We start from the raw sequence: 18,303 nt of genomic DNA on the forward strand, positions 1-18,303 counted from the left end.
ATAATAATAATATTCCTGTAGTAAGACTTATATTTTGTACGAAAAGTTTTTTTTTTTAATACTTTTCTTTTTATTTATTTAATTTTTTTTGATTTTTTTTTTGATTTTTTTTTTTTGATTTTTTTTTTTGTTAGTTGTAAACAGCACAATTGTTCGTAAGTGTATAATTCTATGAATCTAATACAACTAGAATAGATATTCAATATCAAACCTATTGGAATCACCTCTCCCTGCACACCTATACATAGTAAGATGTCTATATTATTTGATGGTATATTTCAAGTTGAGGATGTTGATCCAGGTAGATACAGAAATATTTCTAGAATCGAGGCCACTTCGTCAGATTGTAAATTGACTTTAGATATCAACACAGAATTATTCCCAGTAAAGAAAAATGCTACATTAACTATTGCTCTAGCATCTTCTTTGGAAACTGAAAATAATAGCACCAATAATTTTTCTTCAAATACCAATAGTTGGAGACCACCTCTACCTGGTACCAAAAGCTTAGCCGATGACTACGACTATGTTATGCACGGCACCGCTTATAAATTTGATGAAATTAATAACAGCGATAACATTGCTGTTTATTACTCTTTTGGTGGACTATTGTTGAGATTGGAAGGTAATTATCGTAACTTGAACAATTTGAAGCAAGAAAATACCTATATTTTAATTCGTCGTTAATTATTTATATATATTATGTACATATTTTTTTTTTTTTTAATTTTTGAATTAAAAAAAATATAATGTAGTAATAGTATACCTCTCTATCTCTTATGATATTATGTACTTCCAATATAGTTTTGTTATAACAAGAAAAAGAAAAAAAAAAAAAAAAAAAAAATCATAGAATTATGTATAATAGTAGTAAATCTCTATACTCCATATAAAGAATCTATAATTTCGCACCTAGTCCAAATATTAAATTACTTATAAATCCAGCAACTATAGAAAACTTGACTGTCCTATTCAAATTTCTTCTCCCGCTTATAGGATTTAATAAACCGTTAGTACCACTAGTATCACAAATTAGTAATAGTAAAATACCAAAGATACCAAGCAAAAACCCAATTGTAAGTCCAGTTAATATAGATAAATTAGTGTTCCAATTACTTGTTGATAAGATTTCTTGATTGGCATCATCAGTCACAGTATTTTCCATCCATCTCTCTTCTAATTCGCGCAGATCTGTGGAATTGTTGTTGTTATTAGCTCTGGTGTCATGTCCCTCCTCATCTTCATCATAGACGTCATCCTCATCGTCCTCATTATCGTTTTCGCTACCAACTCTACGATCATCACCATACATTCTACGTGCCCTGTTTTGAAATTGTGTTCTTAATAATTGAATTTCCTCATCATTGAATCCGAAAGCCCTCAATCTATCAAACCCAATTACAGGATTAGTGTTATCATTATGATTGTTATTGTTGTTATTCTCAATAGTATCTTGGTCCTCTGTTGATGGATTTATTGGAATTGGTTCTTCAGGACCAAGTAAGCAATGTATAAAATATTCCTTTGTATTGTTGTCATTGTTATTCTTGGTATTAGAGTTAGAGTTTCCATCTTGTTGCTGATGTCTAAACTGAGATAATTCTATCTCTATTTCATGCCAATTAAGAATAGTTAGTAATCTGCCGTTTCGAATAAATTTTAACCTGCATTTGTTTAAGTCAACTCTGTTGTTATCAGATTGTGGATGAAGATCTCTACACATTCTTCTCAACCATGGTAATGTAATATTGTGTAACGGAACATTGGTTATATCCAATTTTAAATCACGATCGGTACCAGATGAAAATCTTATTACCAGATAATATTTAGTCATGTTTTTCTTTTGCACCTTTTTTTTTTTTTTTTTAACTTTGAGAAAGAAAGTTTGTGATGAATTTTAAATATTTAAATGTTTTTAAAGTGATGATTTGGAATATAATAGCTTATTTTCAGCTATAGCATTAATTAGAATGAATCCAATGAAATGGGACAAAATATTTTAAAGGGGTGAGGGATCTATGTAATTTTAGAAACTTGTTAAAATAATTAGCAAAAAAGTGCCACTCAAAAATTTCGTAGTTTTTTTTTTATTTTTTTTTTTTCATTCTTTGTATTTTTTTTTTTTAAAAGTAAAAAAAAAAGCCCTTTCGATATCTAAAACAAACTATGGTCGGGTAACGTTGGTAATTATATTGTATTTTTTCTTTTCTTTTCTTTTTTTTTTTTTTTCTTAATAATATATTAAGAATATCTTGTATGTATATATTTTTAATAATATAAAAGGAACATATTTAATTCTAATTACTTAAAGCTTCTGTTCAACCTATTTTTAATTCCTGAATTACATATATTTGACATTTTCATTAATTTTCTCTCTCTCTCCTTGTCTATTCTTACTTGAATTTGTATTAGAAAAAAAACAAAAAAAAACAACCACAAAATTTTCTTTATTTTTGTGCGTGCGGAAATCCAAGACTCTAAACCGTGTTGCTTTTAACTCTTTTTAATGAGTTTTGTCAAATTTTTATAAAGCGTCAAGTCTAATGGAGAGAAAAAATTACAAAGTTCATCTTAGCGCCCTTTTGTTCTATTGCTTTTTATTGTCACAATATTGCAAGGGCTGGTAGAACTTATATGATTTATTGCGTAATTGTTAATTCGAGTAAATATTCTTAGAATTATAAACAAGGCCTTATCTTATCGATTAGTGCTAGTTCCGTCTTGATAGAGACTACGTGTCGGATTTTATTTTATTTTAATCAAGTTAAGTCAAGTTTTACTACATATTATAGTAAAAACAAGGGGGGGAGGGGGAGTAATGAGTTTCCATCATTACTCACGCATATTGACGGAAGCTCTTTGCAAAACGTTTTTTCCGGAGCGGAAAAGTACGATATGACCTAATTTTGATAGTTAACCAGGCTTTAATAAACAAAAGTAGCAGAAAAAAATTTTTTTTTTGTAAAAACTATTATAAACATGCTAGCCAAACAAATAAGAAAGGGACTCAGCCGCTTAATCTTTGTAGTGAACACCTCTAAAGAAATCCATACATGCAGTGAAAACAACTAACATGATACCACCACCTGGTCCTAGTCTCAACACTTTTGGAACGAAACCCTTGTACAAGGCAGCAAAGCCCTCTTCTTTGTAAATGGTTGCAATTGATGGTACACTCCAATTATATTTTCTAACTTCACCAGGTTTGGAAACAGTATTTTGGATTCTACTTTTAACAACATCAAACGGGGTACTTAGCAATGAACCAAAAGTACCCCCGATGGTACCAGCAATTAGATTATTTCTAGTTTGTTCATTCTTACCGGTTGGTTTTGGTAATAAACTCCTAACTTGGAAAATAACACCGAAATAACCAGCATTCCAGACGGTGTGTCTCCACATTGTCGATTCCAAACCGTTATACATGGCTAGTAAACCTTCATTTTTAATAATTTTGGAAACACAGTCAATTGGGTTTCTATAAGCAGAGTTAGCATCTTGTAATCTAATTTTAACTAATTCAAATGGAACAACAACAAAGGCTTCAATCACACCAGCAGAAGCACCACTCAAAATACTCAATGATTGTGTCAATTTGTCGCTGCCAAATGCTGTCTTGTAGAATTTTTGAAATTCATCATTACATGCAAATTTGGTAGCTCTCTTTGGAGCTTCCATCAAAATTGGAGATGTAATACCTTTGTATAGTCTACTAAACCCCTCCTTTTTAATGATTTTTTGGAAACAATCAACAACACCAGTATAATGTGTTGATGTGTTATTGACTGAAGGTGTTGAAACTTGCAATTGCATACGTGTCTTGACAACATCTAGTGGATACATGACTAAAATTTCTGAAATACCAGCAACGGCACCAGAGATAAATTGGTAAAAAAAAGGTAATGGTCTTTCGTCGGACATGTTTATTTCAATTTTTACTTAGATTATTTGGCGTGTATAGAATTAACGAAATATTTTCTTGTATCTTATTTTATTTGCTATTCCAAATATATACTGAATATTAATTTTATAGTGTGGTCACGTATTAATGATGCTATGATGCAATGTATATGATCGAGGTTAAAATTTCTCATTTTTTTTTGACAAAAAAAAAAAAGGAAAAAAAAAAATTAAGTAAACATTTAAAAATTGAAGAGAAAAAAGAAAGGAATAAAGTTAGAAATAGCAATTAATTATTTCAGTAATTGTTATTTCACCTTATTTATATATCATTGTTTTTCTACCCAATATTTTTTTTTTTTTTTTTTTTCTTATTCTTTTTTTTTTTTTTCATTTAATGCTTCCCGAATATAAAAGAATAGAAAAAAACGCACGGAAAGATACTGTCGTAATAGGATGAGGAACTATAACTTCGCTTAAATAGTCAATTATTTAATTCAATATCGACTACCATAATAGGCAATTTTTCATTACAGAAAGTTATTGGACACTGTCTGGCTCTTATTGACTAATAACAAAAAAAAAAAAAAAAAAAGGAGAGCGTATATTTGTTAAACAATCGCTAATTTTCATATTGATTAAGTGTGATGTCTTAGTCGATCATTTTGAAATTACATCTCGACATAAATATTCCTTCTCACCATTGTGCCTAATATAAGTGATTAGTAGACCGCAATTCCATTAATAATATACTTATTTGTATAGCATCAATTAGGATGTATAAAAAGAAAGAGCTAGTAACCTATGATAGTTATTACTATTGTTCTATAATATTGTTATATTGCAGTACACACCTTGTTATTACTTTTGTTTTCATTTTTGTTTTTATTTTTTTTTCCATTTGGCAGAGAAGAGATCATGATGAAAAATTAAAGTTTTATTAGTAAACACAATTTTTAAACAATTTCGGGCAATATCGGGTATAGATAATAATAATAATAATAATAATAATAATAATAATAATAATAATAATAATAATAATAATAATAATAATTAATTAAATGATGAAATTCCATCGGATAAAAAACAAATTTAACCATTTATTAAAATTTCCTCTCGTTAACAACAATTAAAAATAAAATTTCAATAATGCCACTGGATCTCCATAATAACTAATGCATTAAGTACAAACGGTTATTAAACTTTAAAATATTGTAATGATCTTAGGAATTGTCTGTATAAGAAATTCCTTATTATTACCAGTAATTAAAAAAAAAAAAAAAAAAAAAAAAAAAAGAAAAAAAAAGAGCGGCAGATAGTTGTCCGATACTCGTGTCTTTTTTTTTTTTTTTTTCAGTCCAAATATTATCAGATCAGCAATTCGGTATTTATGAATCGTCTGAAACGATAACAGTAACAAATCCTTTTTTTTTTTTTTTTTTATTTTTATTTTTTGGTATGTAGCAGCCGTATAATTTTATATGATTGAACGATTTATCGAGGTGTATAGAACATAATAAATGTCTTTAGATTCGTCAATAAAGAATACCATGAAAAAATTATGAAAATAATGTTCCTACATCAATTTTAACAGAAAAAGATAATATGGAATTTGTTGTATTTATATATATATATTTGTTTATTTGATTTTATTGATTAAATTGAGAATTCTAAGACAAACAAAGGATCTTGTTAAAAAGATAATTCAAAGTGGTATGGAAAACTCGGACAAAGCCTTATTTTTATCGTTTATAAGATAGCATTAACTTTTTTTAGTTACCGATGGAAAAAAAAATGAGGAAAAACAAAAACAAAAACAAAAACAAAAACAAGCAAAGAGTCATTCAAAAATGGAAATGAAAATGAAAATAAATTCAGTAATTGAAAAGTACGCGTATGGAAATTATAAATGCAGTGTAATTGATAATAATTTGCGCTAGGATTAAAAATAATATGATAAAATGTTTTTAATATATATATTATGTATATATTTCTTGTTATCTTCAAAGTTGTTGTTACTGCTACGTTTTTAATACGAAAAAGAAAAATTAAAATAATAAACAAAACAAAACAAAACAAAATAAAATTGATGACTTCTGTTTCTAAATTCCAAAATCAATTTTCAAGTTTTTTTTTTTTCATATTTTTTTTTTTATCTTTTTTTTTTTTGTATATATATTTTTATGAAAAACATCTTACTTATATAAAGAGGTAATATCCACATAAGAACCGCTTATATCATTCCTTTTCTTAAAACAAAAATTTTCAATTATTCCTGTCGTATCATATAATTCCATCTTGTTTTAAATTTTTCACCACTACTTACACCTATCCATATATATATATATATATATTTACATACCAGAAAAAATATCACAAGCTTATAAGTGCAAACCAAATACACCATACACGTAAAAAAAAAAAAAAAAAAAATTTGAAATAAACATGTCCGACGAAAGACCATTACCTTTTTTTTACCAATTTATCTCTGGTGCCGTTGCTGGTGTTTCAGAAATTTTGGTCATGTATCCACTAGATGTTGTCAAGACACGTATGCAATTGCAAGTTTCAACGCCTTCAGTCAATAACACATCAACACATTATACTGGTGTTGTTGATTGTTTCCAAAAAATCATTAAAAAGGAAGGGTTTAGTAGACTATACAAAGGTATTACATCTCCAATTTTGATGGAAGCTCCAAAGAGAGCTACTAAATTTGCATGTAACGATGAATTTCAAAAATTCTACAAGACAGCATTTGGCAGCGACAAATTGACACAACCATTAAGTATTTTGAGTGGTGCTTCTGCTGGTGTGATTGAAGCCTTTGTTGTTGTTCCCTTTGAATTAGTTAAAATTAGATTACAAGGCGCCAATTCGATTTATAAATCACCTAAAGATTGTGTTTCCAAAATTATTAAACATGAAGGTTTACTGGCTATGTATAACGGTTTGGAAGCCACTATGTGGAGACATTCTGTTTGGAATGCTGGTTATTTCGGTGTTATTTTCCAAGTTAGAGCATTATTGCCTAAAGCCACCACTAAAAACGAACAAACTAGAAACAATTTTGTTGCAGGAACCATAGGTGGGTTTGTAGGCTCTGCTTTAAATATTCCATTTGATGTTGTTAAAAGTAGAATCCAAAATACTGTTTCCAAACCTGGTGAAGTTAGAAAATATAATTGGAGTGTACCATCAATTGTAACCATTTACAAAGAAGAGGGCTTTGCTGCCTTGTACAAGGGTTTCGTTCCAAAAGTGTTGAGACTAGGACCAGGTGGTGGTATCATGTTAGTTGTTTTCACTGCATGTATGGATTTCTTTAGAGGTGTTCACTACAAAGATTAATACCAAGGTAAAAAAGAGGGGAAATAATAATAATAATAATAAATTTTGAATAAAATTGTATAATTTTGTAGTATACTTATGTATTTTTAGGAAATTACTTTGAACATCCGTGAATTACGCTGTGTCGTATACTTATAATAGATTTAAATATATTAGATTATTTTATTAAAAAAAAAAAAAAAAAAAAAAAATATACATATTATTTTATTATTTTCATTAAGAAGCACAATCATTAATTAACACCGACGCAAACACAAGCGAACAAATGTCATGCTTCAAAAGATTAATAACTTTTCCTGGTCAAGGATCTGTTGTAGATATACAATCAATTAAATTTACTTCCAAGAAAATTCAGTCATATATCGTATCTTCAGATTTCAGAGATTATTGGGATTATCTTTTAAAAAATCCAAATAAACCAGGTACTATAGTTATGTTGTCACGTTTATTATATCAAGATGCCATTTCTTCAAACTTTATTAATACTGCTGATAAAACTTTGTTACTAGGCCATTCCCTAGGCGAATTGAGTTGTTTAACCTGTGGTGGGAACGAAAATTTATTAAAACTAAGCGATGTGTTTGAAATAGCAAATTTTAGGAATGAGTTGATGCGTAAAGAATCCCAAATCTTTTATAACACTATCAACCCTCATGCTCTGAAGAATACTGGTAATGTGTTTGAAATGAGAGCAATGTTGATAACATCATCTTTTTTAAAGAAAAATAATATTACCGATTTCCTACAAACTATTTTATTAAATGAAATTAAGAATTATAATAATAAAAGTGATAATACCGCTGCCATCTGTGTGGCTAATATCAACTCCCCACAACAGCTTGTTTTAAGCGGGGTTTCTGAAGATATAGAGAACTTTTATTCCCATAATGTTTCCATGCTACCTAGGAAATATAAAATTTTAAATAATCCTGATGATATACCATTTCATAATTCTAAAATATTGGCTAGAATCCAGCCACCTTTATACGATTTTATATGGAACAAATTAAGAGAGAATGGAACAAGTTCAATAAATTATTTGAATGTTCCCATAGTTAACAATATTAATGGTGAAATAACCTACACCAAAGATGAAGCCCTAGAAAATTTTGTTAAAGGTAGCACTAATACTGTGGATTTTGTCAAATGCTGTGAAACAATAAAAAAAAATATATCGAGAGATAATAGCAATGAAAACATAAGTGATTCTCTGGATATTATAAATATAGGGCCTACTCAGATCATCAACAATTTATTGCTTAAAAATAACTTAAAGTAATATAATAGTGAATATTTAACATAAAAAAAAAAAAAAAAAAAAAAAAAATTTCAACTTTTGAATATATGTGTATGTAATCAAAACAAAAACAAAAAAAAAAAAAAAAAAAAAAAAAAATAGGTGGCAGTAATCTCAAGATATTGGGATAAAGTTACCCACAATACAAATTGGAATATTATAACGATCTCTTCTAATCGTAAAGCTAAAGCAGCACGGTCTTTTTCGAACACCGTTTTTAGTACGTAAGTTACAACTTGTTAAAACTGCCTTTTGTCCCTTATCAAATGCTATGGAACCATATTTTTCCCAAAAATTAACAGCACTCTCTTGGGTCATTAGTTCATAGATAGCTAATTTACCATCTCTCAAATCGTCAACGGTACAACTAACTAATGATGCAAATTCTTTATTTCCTCGATATATTTCACCGGTTCTCCGCCAAAGACAAGCAGGCATACTCATCGATGTAAATACACGTTCATAACTCAATAGCATACGTTCAAAACACTCCTCAACTAAGATCAAATCAACATCCTTTAGTCCACGTGCAATAGCCCTAAATGCTGGGCGGATTATGGATAATGGTTTTAAAATTCTACTTTTAGAACTTGTATTCATATATTTATCCATATAACTTTGTAATCTAGCATATCCCTGTGCATAATTGTAGGGTCTTAATAAACCAGCATCCAATTTGGCATTAATCACTTGTTTTAACCTTTCTTCAGGAGACATCTCCATTGAAGGGTCTGCTGCGGTTAAAAAAAAATTTTCCTTTGGAGTTGTTGAATTTTGATTATATGTACTAACATTGTGCGTAGTGGTACTCTTTGACGGAACCATTGGTTTAGAAATTATATGCGAGGGTAAAGCATTAGAAGTATTCATGTTATTATTTTCCAAACCAGATATTGAATGCAAACGACTCGATATGGAAGCTGATGGAATGCTATTTAAAGTGTTATGGCTGTTTTCCATACCAACAATTGCGTTGTCAGTTTGAGCATTTAAACCGACAATATGGTTCAGATCTGCATGATCTATAAGATTAGTATTACTAACAGTACCAGTATTGTTTTCATCGGGTTGTATATTACCTAATACATCAGATTGTGCCAATAACAGAGGATTTTCTAGCATTGTTAAAAATTCATTTAATGAACTGAATTCCGATCCAACGTGTTCTGATATAAAAATGGGTTGATTTATAAAATTTAAAGATTTATTATGGTTATTATTATTATTAGTAGTAGTAGTGGAGGTAGCATTGGTAGGAATAGTATTTGTAGAACCTGAAATACCAATAGTTTTATGAGAATTATCCGGAATATGCAGCATTTCTTGTAGATGTGTCGGAACAGGTTGTATATTCAGATTTTGTTGTAAAGATGGTGTAGACCTGTTTTTATCCGTGAAATCCGCATTAGTAACCCTTGATGTGTGTGGTTTTATTATATCACTCATATTTGTTACAGCATCATTTTTCCTATTGCCACTTGCTGTTATATTTTCATCATGACACAAGTGTTGTATACCCCTTTTAATACATCTTGCGCAAGGTCTCTCATCATTGCATAAAACATGAGACCTTCTGCAATAAAGACAAGCTACTCCTGTTTTTCTCTTCCTTCTTTTGTGAGCAGTATATTGTTTGTCTGTAGTTGAAGTTGCTAATTCCTGTTTTGATACGTCACCATCATCATTGATAATATTAGTATTATTGATTTTATCTATAGTTCTCTTTTGTACTGATATTACTTCTTTATCTATTGTATCCCTCTTTTGAAAAGGATTGACTTCAGTTTCTTCTACATCAGCCATATTGTTTAATCTGTATTTTTTTTTTTTTTTTTTTTTTTTTCTTGTGTTCTCTATGTCTACTATAAAATTATATACCTTTGTGATAATGTTCATCAAATTTTTTTTTTTCTTTTTTTTTTTTTTTTTTTTATCTTCATCTTTTCCAAATTGAGAAAAACTAAAAAAAAAAAAAAAAAAAAAAAATTGTTTTATAACGAAGCATGTTTTATTACTCCTTTAGATTGTTTTAATAAATCGTTGAAATCTACTTCCAATCCATCCTAAATATAATAAACTTAACATCATAAAAACAGTTATATCAAAACTTGACATACCATTTCAAATCTTTATGTATAAATTTGTTACAAATAAAAGTGGAACTATCCATAAAAATTTTACAGGTCTGTTATCATTATGCTCAAAATATCATACCAAAAAGATATCACCACCTTCTGTCTTCAATAATAGAGTTTTATTGGGATCGATCACCTATAAAATTATCCCAGTTACAAGTGCACGTTCTTATCATGCCACACAACAATTATTATTTAAAACCACTAGGGTTACCTTTAATAACAAGAAAACAGTCGATCCCAGAACAACATTATTAAATAAATTAACACGTGAAGAGATTAAGAGCCTAAGAGATATGAAAAAAGAAAAAGAACAAAAATATAAGGATAGAACAGCAGCAAATTACTTTATAAGTGTGATGGTATTGTTTTTGGGGTTAGCATATGCAGCAGTACCATTATACAGAGCTATTTGTGCTAGAACTGGTTTTGGGGGCATACCCATCACAGACCGTCGTAAATTCACAGATGACAAATTGGTTCCAGTAGCCAGTGATAAAAGAATAAGAATTAGTTTTACCTCAGAGGTGTCACAAATTTTGCCTTGGAAATTTACCCCCGAACAAAGAGAAGTTTATGTATTGCCAGGTGAAACTGCGTTAGCATTTTATAAAGCAAAGAATTATAGTGATAAAGACATTATTGGGATGGCAACTTATAGTATTACCCCGGGTGAGGCAGCACAATATTTTAATAAAATCCAATGTTTTTGTTTTGAGGAGCAAAAGTTGAATGCTGGTGAGGAGGTTGATATGCCTGTTTTCTTTTTCATTGATCCTGATTTTGCTAATGACCCGCAAATGAGAAACATTGACGACATTGTTCTACATTACACCTTTTTTAAAGCTCATTATGCCAATAACGGTGCTGTCAGTATACACAATATCACTGATAATAACACTGTTGATGAAAATAATAAAGTTCCGCAAGTTATCGACACTTCAAAGGTGGAATAAATTACTTTATATAAATATATGCACATCTGACAAAATACACGTAGTAAAAAAGAAGAAGAAAAGAAATAAATGCTAGATAAGTGAAGAGTCTCGCATAGAATTAATTTGAAAGACTTGTAAACATGTAAATAAATACTCCCCCTCCCAAAAGAAAATAATAAAAATTAAAATAAAGAAATATATATGTAAAGGAAATAAATTAATAAGACACCTTAAAACATTAATGAAGACAACATGTATGTCAGTAAAAAAAAGTAATAAGTTTGTAGAAAATAAACTAAAGCACAAACACTTTTAACAAAAAATTATGAACAAATAAATAATAATAATAAAAAAAAAAAAAAAAAAAAAAAACCGAAAAGGGGAAAAACATATATATAAATGGGCCCACTTAGTATGTATAATATCTTTACTCTAAATTAAATAATGATTACAATATTTGAAGGAAGGGGAGCATGTATCATTTATCAACTTCTAGAATAGTGATCGTAGGCGACCTAGTTAATTTATTACCACGTGTATTATTAACGTTGGCATCCTTGTTGTTTTCAATAGAAGCTGACATCATAAACGATGGTGTAACAGGAGAAGCTTGCTGTTGCTGCTGTTGTTGTTGCTGTTGCTGATTAGCAATGTTAACAGGAGTACACTTTGGTAAGGGCTCCTGATAATAGCGTACCTTATTATCATACTTCAACACTGTTGGTGAAGTGTTTACGTTGTTTATACTATTAGGGCTCAACGTTGAACTGATTTCCTGTTGCAAATCTGTAGTTATAACAGAAGGTAACTGATTTATGGAACCAGTAAAAGATTTAGATCTATGTTTTTTTTGTAATAAGGACTCAACCAAATATATATTAACACCAGGAACAATCTTGATACCGTTGTCTTTACCAGTTATATAATCATATACTCTTCTTGCACATGATTCTTTATTGAAGATTATGATTAACCTACTTAAAAATGGTAAAGGCGTATAATATAATAGGTCAGGTAGTAATTCAGGAAATTTTTTTTCAAATAGCTCTTTTTTTAAGGCTGATGGCCAATCATTATTAAACTGTTCCTTAGGAATATCTGTAATTAGTATTTGTTGTTTAGGTTTGATGTTATTGTTGACCGTGCTCATGGTTAGATAGTTGATATAAGGTGTGTACTAGTATGAATATATAGCTCTTATGGGTATGTAAACAATATACTGGGTAGATAGAAAGTTGGAGCCTTTAACTTGTAGAGTTAGGTTTAAAGAAGGTGTATTAAAATGGGGGAGGATGTAAGGCTAGAAAAAAGGTTTTGGACGGATGACGAGTATTTTTTTTTTTTTTTTTGAGCATTTGTGAGTGAATGTTAAAGGAGAATAGAAAGAAAGAAAGAAAGAAAGGAAAGAAAAGAAAAAAAAGACAAGAGAGAAAGGGAAAAAAGGTAATGAATATATAAAAGTTAGTTTTTTTTTATAATGGTTTATGTATTTAGTTTGCCTTTAAAAACATTCTTTTGACCCTCTCGCATCATTATTTTACTCCGCTAAAAATCAAATTAATCATAATCATTTACTGCTATTCTAATCCCTTAAAAATTGACATAGTAAAATCACTCAATGTTTCTTTACTGCCTTTTTTTTTTCCTTTTGTATTGTTAAAAAAAAAATTAATCCCTTTTAAGCCACATTTTTTTTTTTGTTTTAATATATCTAATTAACTTTTTGTTGAAAAAAATAAATATCTTTCGTGTATAATGAACTTGTACTTTAACAACTTGCCCTTCGTTAGGTTAGTAATCCAATTTAAAATGTATTTGTGGCATTTTGTTTCTAAATCTGCATCCGTACCTTTGTATTATCAAAATAAAAAAATAAAAAAAATATTAAATATAATTTAAAAAAAAAAATTAAAAAAATTAAAAAAAAGTTTCAATATACATCAACAACTCATCGTATTGAGTATTTGTCTTTTTTACATTTTTCTTTTCTTTTTTTCTTTTTTTTTTCTCCTTTTATATCTTGATGTATTTTTGCACATTTTAACTTTCAATTAACCTTTTATATTATCCTTTAACAAATACAAAAAAAAAAAAAAAAAGAAAGAAATCAAACTACTGCACGGATTTAGTCTATATCGAAAACATGGCTTTCAACGCTCACATCAAGACTTCTGCTTACTCCTCTCGTTACCAAACTCCTTTCAGAAGAAGAAGAGAAGGTAAGACTGACTATTACCAAAGAAAGAGATTAGTCACCCAACACAAGGCTAAGTACAACACTCCAAAATATAGATTGGTTGTTAGATTCACCAACAAAGACATTATCTGTCAAATTATCTCTTCCACTATCGTTGGTGATGTTGTTTTAGCTGCTGCCTACTCTCATGAATTACCAAAATACGGTATTGAACATGGTTTGACCAACTGGGCTGCTGCTTATGCCACCGGTTTGTTGATTGCCAGAAGAACTTTACAAAAGTTGGGTTTGGATGAAACATACAAGGGTGTTGAAGAACCAGAAGGTGAATACGAATTGACTGAAGCTGTTGAAGATGGTCCACGTCCATTTAAGGTCTTTTTGGATATTGGTTTGCAAAGAACCACCACTGGTGCTCGTGTTTTTGGTGCTTTGAAAGGTGCTTCCGACGGTGGTTTGTACGTCCCACACAGTGAAAACAGATTTCCAGGTTGGGATTTTGAAAGTGAAGAAATTGACCCAGATTTATTGAGAAAGTACATTTTTGGTGGTCATGTTGCTGAATATATGGAAGAATTAGCTGATGATGATGAAGAAAGATTCAAGACATTGTTTAAAGGTTATTTGAATGATGAAATTGATGCCGATGCTGTTGAAGATGTTTACGCTGAAGCTCATGAAGCTATTAGAGCTGACCCATCTTTCAAGCCATCTGAAAAGAAATTTACCAAGGAACAATATGCTGAAAATTCCAAGAAATACAGACAAGTTAAATTGACCAGAGAACAAAGAGCTGCTCGTGTTGCTGAAAAGATTGCTGCTTTGACTGCTGCTGCTGCTCAAGAATAAACGACTTAGTTTTAATTCTATTATATAGTTTAATTACATATTTGGTTTATTTTTAAAAAATAAAAAAAATTTTTTTTTTTCATTTTTTTTAGTACATGGTAAATGATCTTGTTATTTGTTATTAGCGTGTGATTTGAATAAAAATCTGTTTATGTTTTTTTTTCCTTTTTATCCTTTTTTTTTGTACTGGCAAAAAAAAAAAAATAATATTCCATTTATTATTAAAAACAAAAAGTTAAAAAAAAATTTTTTTTTTTCTTTCTTTCTTTCTTTCTCTATTCCTTCTCGAATCCTTCAACTCATAACCTCGAAAAAGGTGGCTTCGAAAAAGTGACTTCATATTGAACTATTTCTATGATCTATATATAAAAATGTAAATGAAGTTGAAATCACCCAATCGTAAAAGAAAAGTAGTTGTCCGCTAAATATTTATCTACTTCATTATATCATTTATTCATATATATATATTTTTCTTTTTTTTTTTTTTTCCCCTTTTAACTTTTCATTTCCAGCTATTTTGTCAAGCAGTTTACTTATTTTTTTTTTTTAAATTTTAAACAGCTTCAATATTAATTTTCTTTTCATTTATTATATATCTTTTTCCATGTATTCTCAAAGAAAAAGAAGCCCCAGGCCTTATGCTGAAAGAAATAATTCAAGTAATTCTTTGATTAGTAGCGCTGCACTTTCACACAATATGACTGCTACTACCGATAAAATAAAAAACAGCAGCAATACCTCAGCCTCTATTAAAAATAATGATATATCGGAAGAAGAATTTAATCAACCGTTTGATGAATTTGACTTGGATGATATTGTTCCAGTTTTATCCGGCGAACATCACCTTCATAAAAATAAGAATGCATTTATAACTTCAACAATAACTAATTATATTACTAGGAAACGATTAAAAACATTCTTATTGGGATTTTTAATTATTGGATTGCTTTTTTTCTTTGGCAACTTTTGGCATGGCAGTAATAACACTTTTTCTGCTAGTAAAACTAGTTCGATCTATTATGATCCAAATGACAAAAGACCGAAATCATTTAATATAACTGATGTATTTGATGGCACGTTTGCATATTATGATAAAAATTTTGCTTTCATTAGACCACCCGCTCCTTTAAACTTTGATGTTGATCCTGGATTATATTACACCACTGTTAAAGGTTCTGATAATAAATATAGAATAAACGTTAAAAAGCTGGCTGATAAAAAATTTCTTCAAGATTTAGGGCCTTTAGAATTTGAATATAAGGGGAAAACCTATCAGATATCCGAATTTCAACTTTCCTTTTATTTGGACAAAATGCTTATAGCTACTGATATACAGAAAAAATACAGGCATTCGTCGGTGGCACATTATTGGCTTAAAGATATGGAAACTAGTATAATAGAACCAATCACATTGGAAAAGCAAAATGGACCAAGCAGCGCTGATAACCTGATTTTTCTAAGATATGCTGATTTTTCCCCCCGTTACAACTTTGTTTATTTTGTTGATGCTGAAAATAACGATTTGCATATGTTCAATGTAGTTGGCGACGGTACTGTTATATCTTTGACAAACGACGGTTCTGTAAACGTTTTAAATGGTGTCACCGACTGGGTTTATGAGGAAGAAGTATTGGCCACTGATAAGGCGGTTTGGTGGTCCCCGAATGATGACAAAATAGTTTTTATCAAATTGGACGACACGAACGTGGAGGAATATGTGTTTCCTAAATACATCAGCAAGGATGGTAGTATGTTAAATGAATTTAGTTTTGTTAACTATCCCAGACCCGGTGGAGAAATTCCAAAAGTCACACTGCTCATGTTTGATTTGAAAAATAACGTCTTGTCACAATTTGATGAGGATATTTTTGATGAACCAATTATATACAACATCCATTGGGTGGATAACGTCAATTTGTTGGTTAAAATGACAAATAGAATTTCTTCAGTAATGGCTACAATTCATTATTTTGTAGATCCTGAAAGCGGCGAATGGAATAAACAATATTTGAGAACTTTAGATGCAGGTCAAATTTATGATGGTTGGATTGAACGACAAAAGAAAATTATTAATATTCCTAATATGAAAACAAGTGTGGAGGAAAATATTCAAACTGATACAGACGATTCTTTATTTTTTAATCCTACCGGATACACTGAAATACAACCAGATGATTCTGGGTATGATCATATTTTTTATTACCCTAACGTTCATGATTCCAATAATTTTTTTCAATTAACTAAAGGTGATTGGGAAGTGCAAGAAATATTGGGCTATGACCAGTCTACCAAGACCTTATTTTTTACTGCAAATGAAATTGGACCAATGTCCAAACATTTATATGCTGTGATTATTGATGCTTTAACTTCTAATCCAGAAATGATAATTTTGCAAAACCCTAATAATAAATATGACTATTGTGACTTTATCTTGAGCTCCAGCACCAGGTTCGGTATCAAAAAATACTTGGGCCCAAACGTTCCACAAACTTTTGTTGGAACTTTTACTGAACTCTATAATGAACTTACTTTAGAAAGGGATCAGTCTGTAATAAAATTAACTGTTGATGACAAAATAACAGATGCTATCTCTTCTGACAGCTATGATATTCCAAGGACAGCTTATAAGACAATGCTTTTAGAAGATAATGTGGTCATTAATTATATAGAAACATTGCCGCCCAAGTTTAATCATGAACGTAAACATCCATTGCTAATTAATGTTTATGGTGGTCCTGGATCAAATAGGTATACCACAAAGTTTAATTTATTTTTTGAAAGCAGTGTATCATCTTCAATGGATGCTATTATTTTACAAATTGAGCCTAGAGGTACTGGTAATAAGGGTTGGAATTTTAAGAGGTGGGCTAAGGGGAATTTAGGATATTGGGAGCCAAGGGATATTGTTGCCGTTACAAAAAAGTATATTGAGGAAAATCAGAAGTCTATTGATGAAGAACGTGTAGCTATTTGGGGCTGGTCCTATGGCGGATTTACAACATTGAAAACCTTAGAATTTGATAAAGGAGAACTTTTCAAATATGGCGTAGCGGTTGCTCCAGTCACTGATTGGACTTATTATGACTCTATTTATACTGAAAGATACTTGGGTTTGCCCGATATTGAAGAATCAAACAGTTATGAGCATGCCATTATTTCGGATTTTAATAGCTTTAGGTTTATTAAGAAATTTTTGATTGTCCACGGTACTGCTGATGATAATGTCCACATTGCAAACACTTACAGCTTCTTAGATCACTTAATTGAAAATAACATAATGAATTACGATCTACAGATCTTTCCCGATTCAGACCATTCGATTAGTTTTCATAATGGTATGAGAGTTGTATATACTAGATTATTCAACTGGATAGGGGACGCCTTCAACGGGAAGTATGATAGGTAGGGACTAAGCTTTAGTAGTCTCGCAAGATCCCATATAATACTTTACTCCAAATTTTGTGCAAATATATATATATGTGTACGCCCATATTGTACTTTTTGAGGTTTTATATTTTTGAGATTTTCAATTTTTCAAGACATGATTTTATATATTATATTATGGGAAGAAAAGTTAGTGTTGGCAAAAAAAAATTTAAGTTAGTATGTATATGCGTTAAAAGGTTGTTTTCAATA

The 18,303-nt window shown here is 29.8% G+C and overlaps 10 protein-coding genes and 1 non-coding gene across 11 annotated transcripts; 7 read left to right on the top strand and 4 right to left on the bottom strand.

Annotated features, from left to right (window-relative positions):
- Positions 1-252: 252 nt before the first annotated feature.
- RPB8 (DNA-directed RNA polymerase core subunit RPB8) lies at positions 253-687 on the top strand (the record flags this gene model as incomplete). The annotated part of the gene is made up of 1 exon (XM_046080752.1): positions 253-687. The coding sequence occupies one exon, from the start codon at positions 253-255 to the stop codon at positions 685-687; it is 435 nt and encodes a 144-aa protein (XP_045936197.1).
- Positions 688-898: 211 nt separating this feature from the next.
- DSC3 (Dsc3p) lies at positions 899-1,834 on the bottom strand (the record flags this gene model as incomplete). Its single annotated transcript, XM_046080751.1, has 1 exon — positions 899-1,834. The coding sequence occupies one exon, from the start codon at positions 1,832-1,834 to the stop codon at positions 899-901; it is 936 nt and encodes a 311-aa protein (XP_045936198.1).
- Positions 1,835-2,449: 615 nt separating this feature from the next.
- Positions 2,450-2,638, top strand: SCDLUD_002088. Its single transcript, XR_006829213.1, has one exon. It is a non-coding gene; the product is annotated as a snR35 (small nucleolar RNA).
- A 377-nt stretch (positions 2,639-3,015) lies between these two features.
- On the bottom strand, positions 3,016-3,921 carry ODC2 (mitochondrial 2-oxodicarboxylate carrier; the record flags this gene model as incomplete). Its single annotated transcript, XM_046081497.1, has 1 exon — positions 3,016-3,921. One exon carries the CDS (start codon positions 3,919-3,921, stop codon positions 3,016-3,018), a length of 906 nt encoding a protein of 301 aa, XP_045936199.1.
- A 2,424-nt stretch (positions 3,922-6,345) lies between these two features.
- SCDLUD_002090 (uncharacterized protein) lies at positions 6,346-7,251 on the top strand (the record flags this gene model as incomplete). The annotated part of the gene is made up of 1 exon (XM_046080750.1): positions 6,346-7,251. One exon carries the CDS (start codon positions 6,346-6,348, stop codon positions 7,249-7,251), a length of 906 nt encoding a protein of 301 aa, XP_045936200.1.
- Positions 7,252-7,516: 265 nt separating this feature from the next.
- Positions 7,517-8,530, top strand: MCT1 ([acyl-carrier-protein] S-malonyltransferase; the record flags this gene model as incomplete). The annotated part of the gene is made up of 1 exon (XM_046080749.1): positions 7,517-8,530. One exon carries the CDS (start codon positions 7,517-7,519, stop codon positions 8,528-8,530), a length of 1,014 nt encoding a protein of 337 aa, XP_045936201.1.
- Positions 8,531-8,662: 132 nt separating this feature from the next.
- On the bottom strand, positions 8,663-10,444 carry RDS2 (gluconeogenesis transcription factor RDS2; the record flags this gene model as incomplete). The annotated part of the gene is made up of 1 exon (XM_046081556.1): positions 8,663-10,444. The coding sequence occupies one exon, from the start codon at positions 10,442-10,444 to the stop codon at positions 8,663-8,665; it is 1,782 nt and encodes a 593-aa protein (XP_045936202.1).
- A 235-nt stretch (positions 10,445-10,679) lies between these two features.
- COX11 (Cox11p) lies at positions 10,680-11,639 on the top strand (the record flags this gene model as incomplete). Its single annotated transcript, XM_046080748.1, has 1 exon — positions 10,680-11,639. The coding sequence occupies one exon, from the start codon at positions 10,680-10,682 to the stop codon at positions 11,637-11,639; it is 960 nt and encodes a 319-aa protein (XP_045936203.1).
- A 460-nt stretch (positions 11,640-12,099) lies between these two features.
- On the bottom strand, positions 12,100-12,771 carry RCN2 (Rcn2p; the record flags this gene model as incomplete). Its single annotated transcript, XM_046080747.1, has 1 exon — positions 12,100-12,771. One exon carries the CDS (start codon positions 12,769-12,771, stop codon positions 12,100-12,102), a length of 672 nt encoding a protein of 223 aa, XP_045936204.1.
- A 993-nt stretch (positions 12,772-13,764) lies between these two features.
- On the top strand, positions 13,765-14,667 carry RPL5 (60S ribosomal protein uL18; the record flags this gene model as incomplete). Its single annotated transcript, XM_046080746.1, has 1 exon — positions 13,765-14,667. One exon carries the CDS (start codon positions 13,765-13,767, stop codon positions 14,665-14,667), a length of 903 nt encoding a protein of 300 aa, XP_045936205.1.
- Positions 14,668-15,271: 604 nt separating this feature from the next.
- STE13 (Ste13p) lies at positions 15,272-18,073 on the top strand (the record flags this gene model as incomplete). Its single annotated transcript, XM_046080745.1, has 1 exon — positions 15,272-18,073. The coding sequence occupies one exon, from the start codon at positions 15,272-15,274 to the stop codon at positions 18,071-18,073; it is 2,802 nt and encodes a 933-aa protein (XP_045936206.1).
- Between the last annotated feature and the right edge of the window lie 230 nt (positions 18,074-18,303).

This window comes from Saccharomycodes ludwigii, chromosome II, assembly GCF_020623625.1.
Source record: "Saccharomycodes ludwigii strain NBRC 1722 chromosome II, whole genome shotgun sequence".
Classification (NCBI taxonomy): domain Eukaryota; kingdom Fungi; phylum Ascomycota; class Saccharomycetes; order Saccharomycodales; family Saccharomycodaceae; genus Saccharomycodes; species Saccharomycodes ludwigii.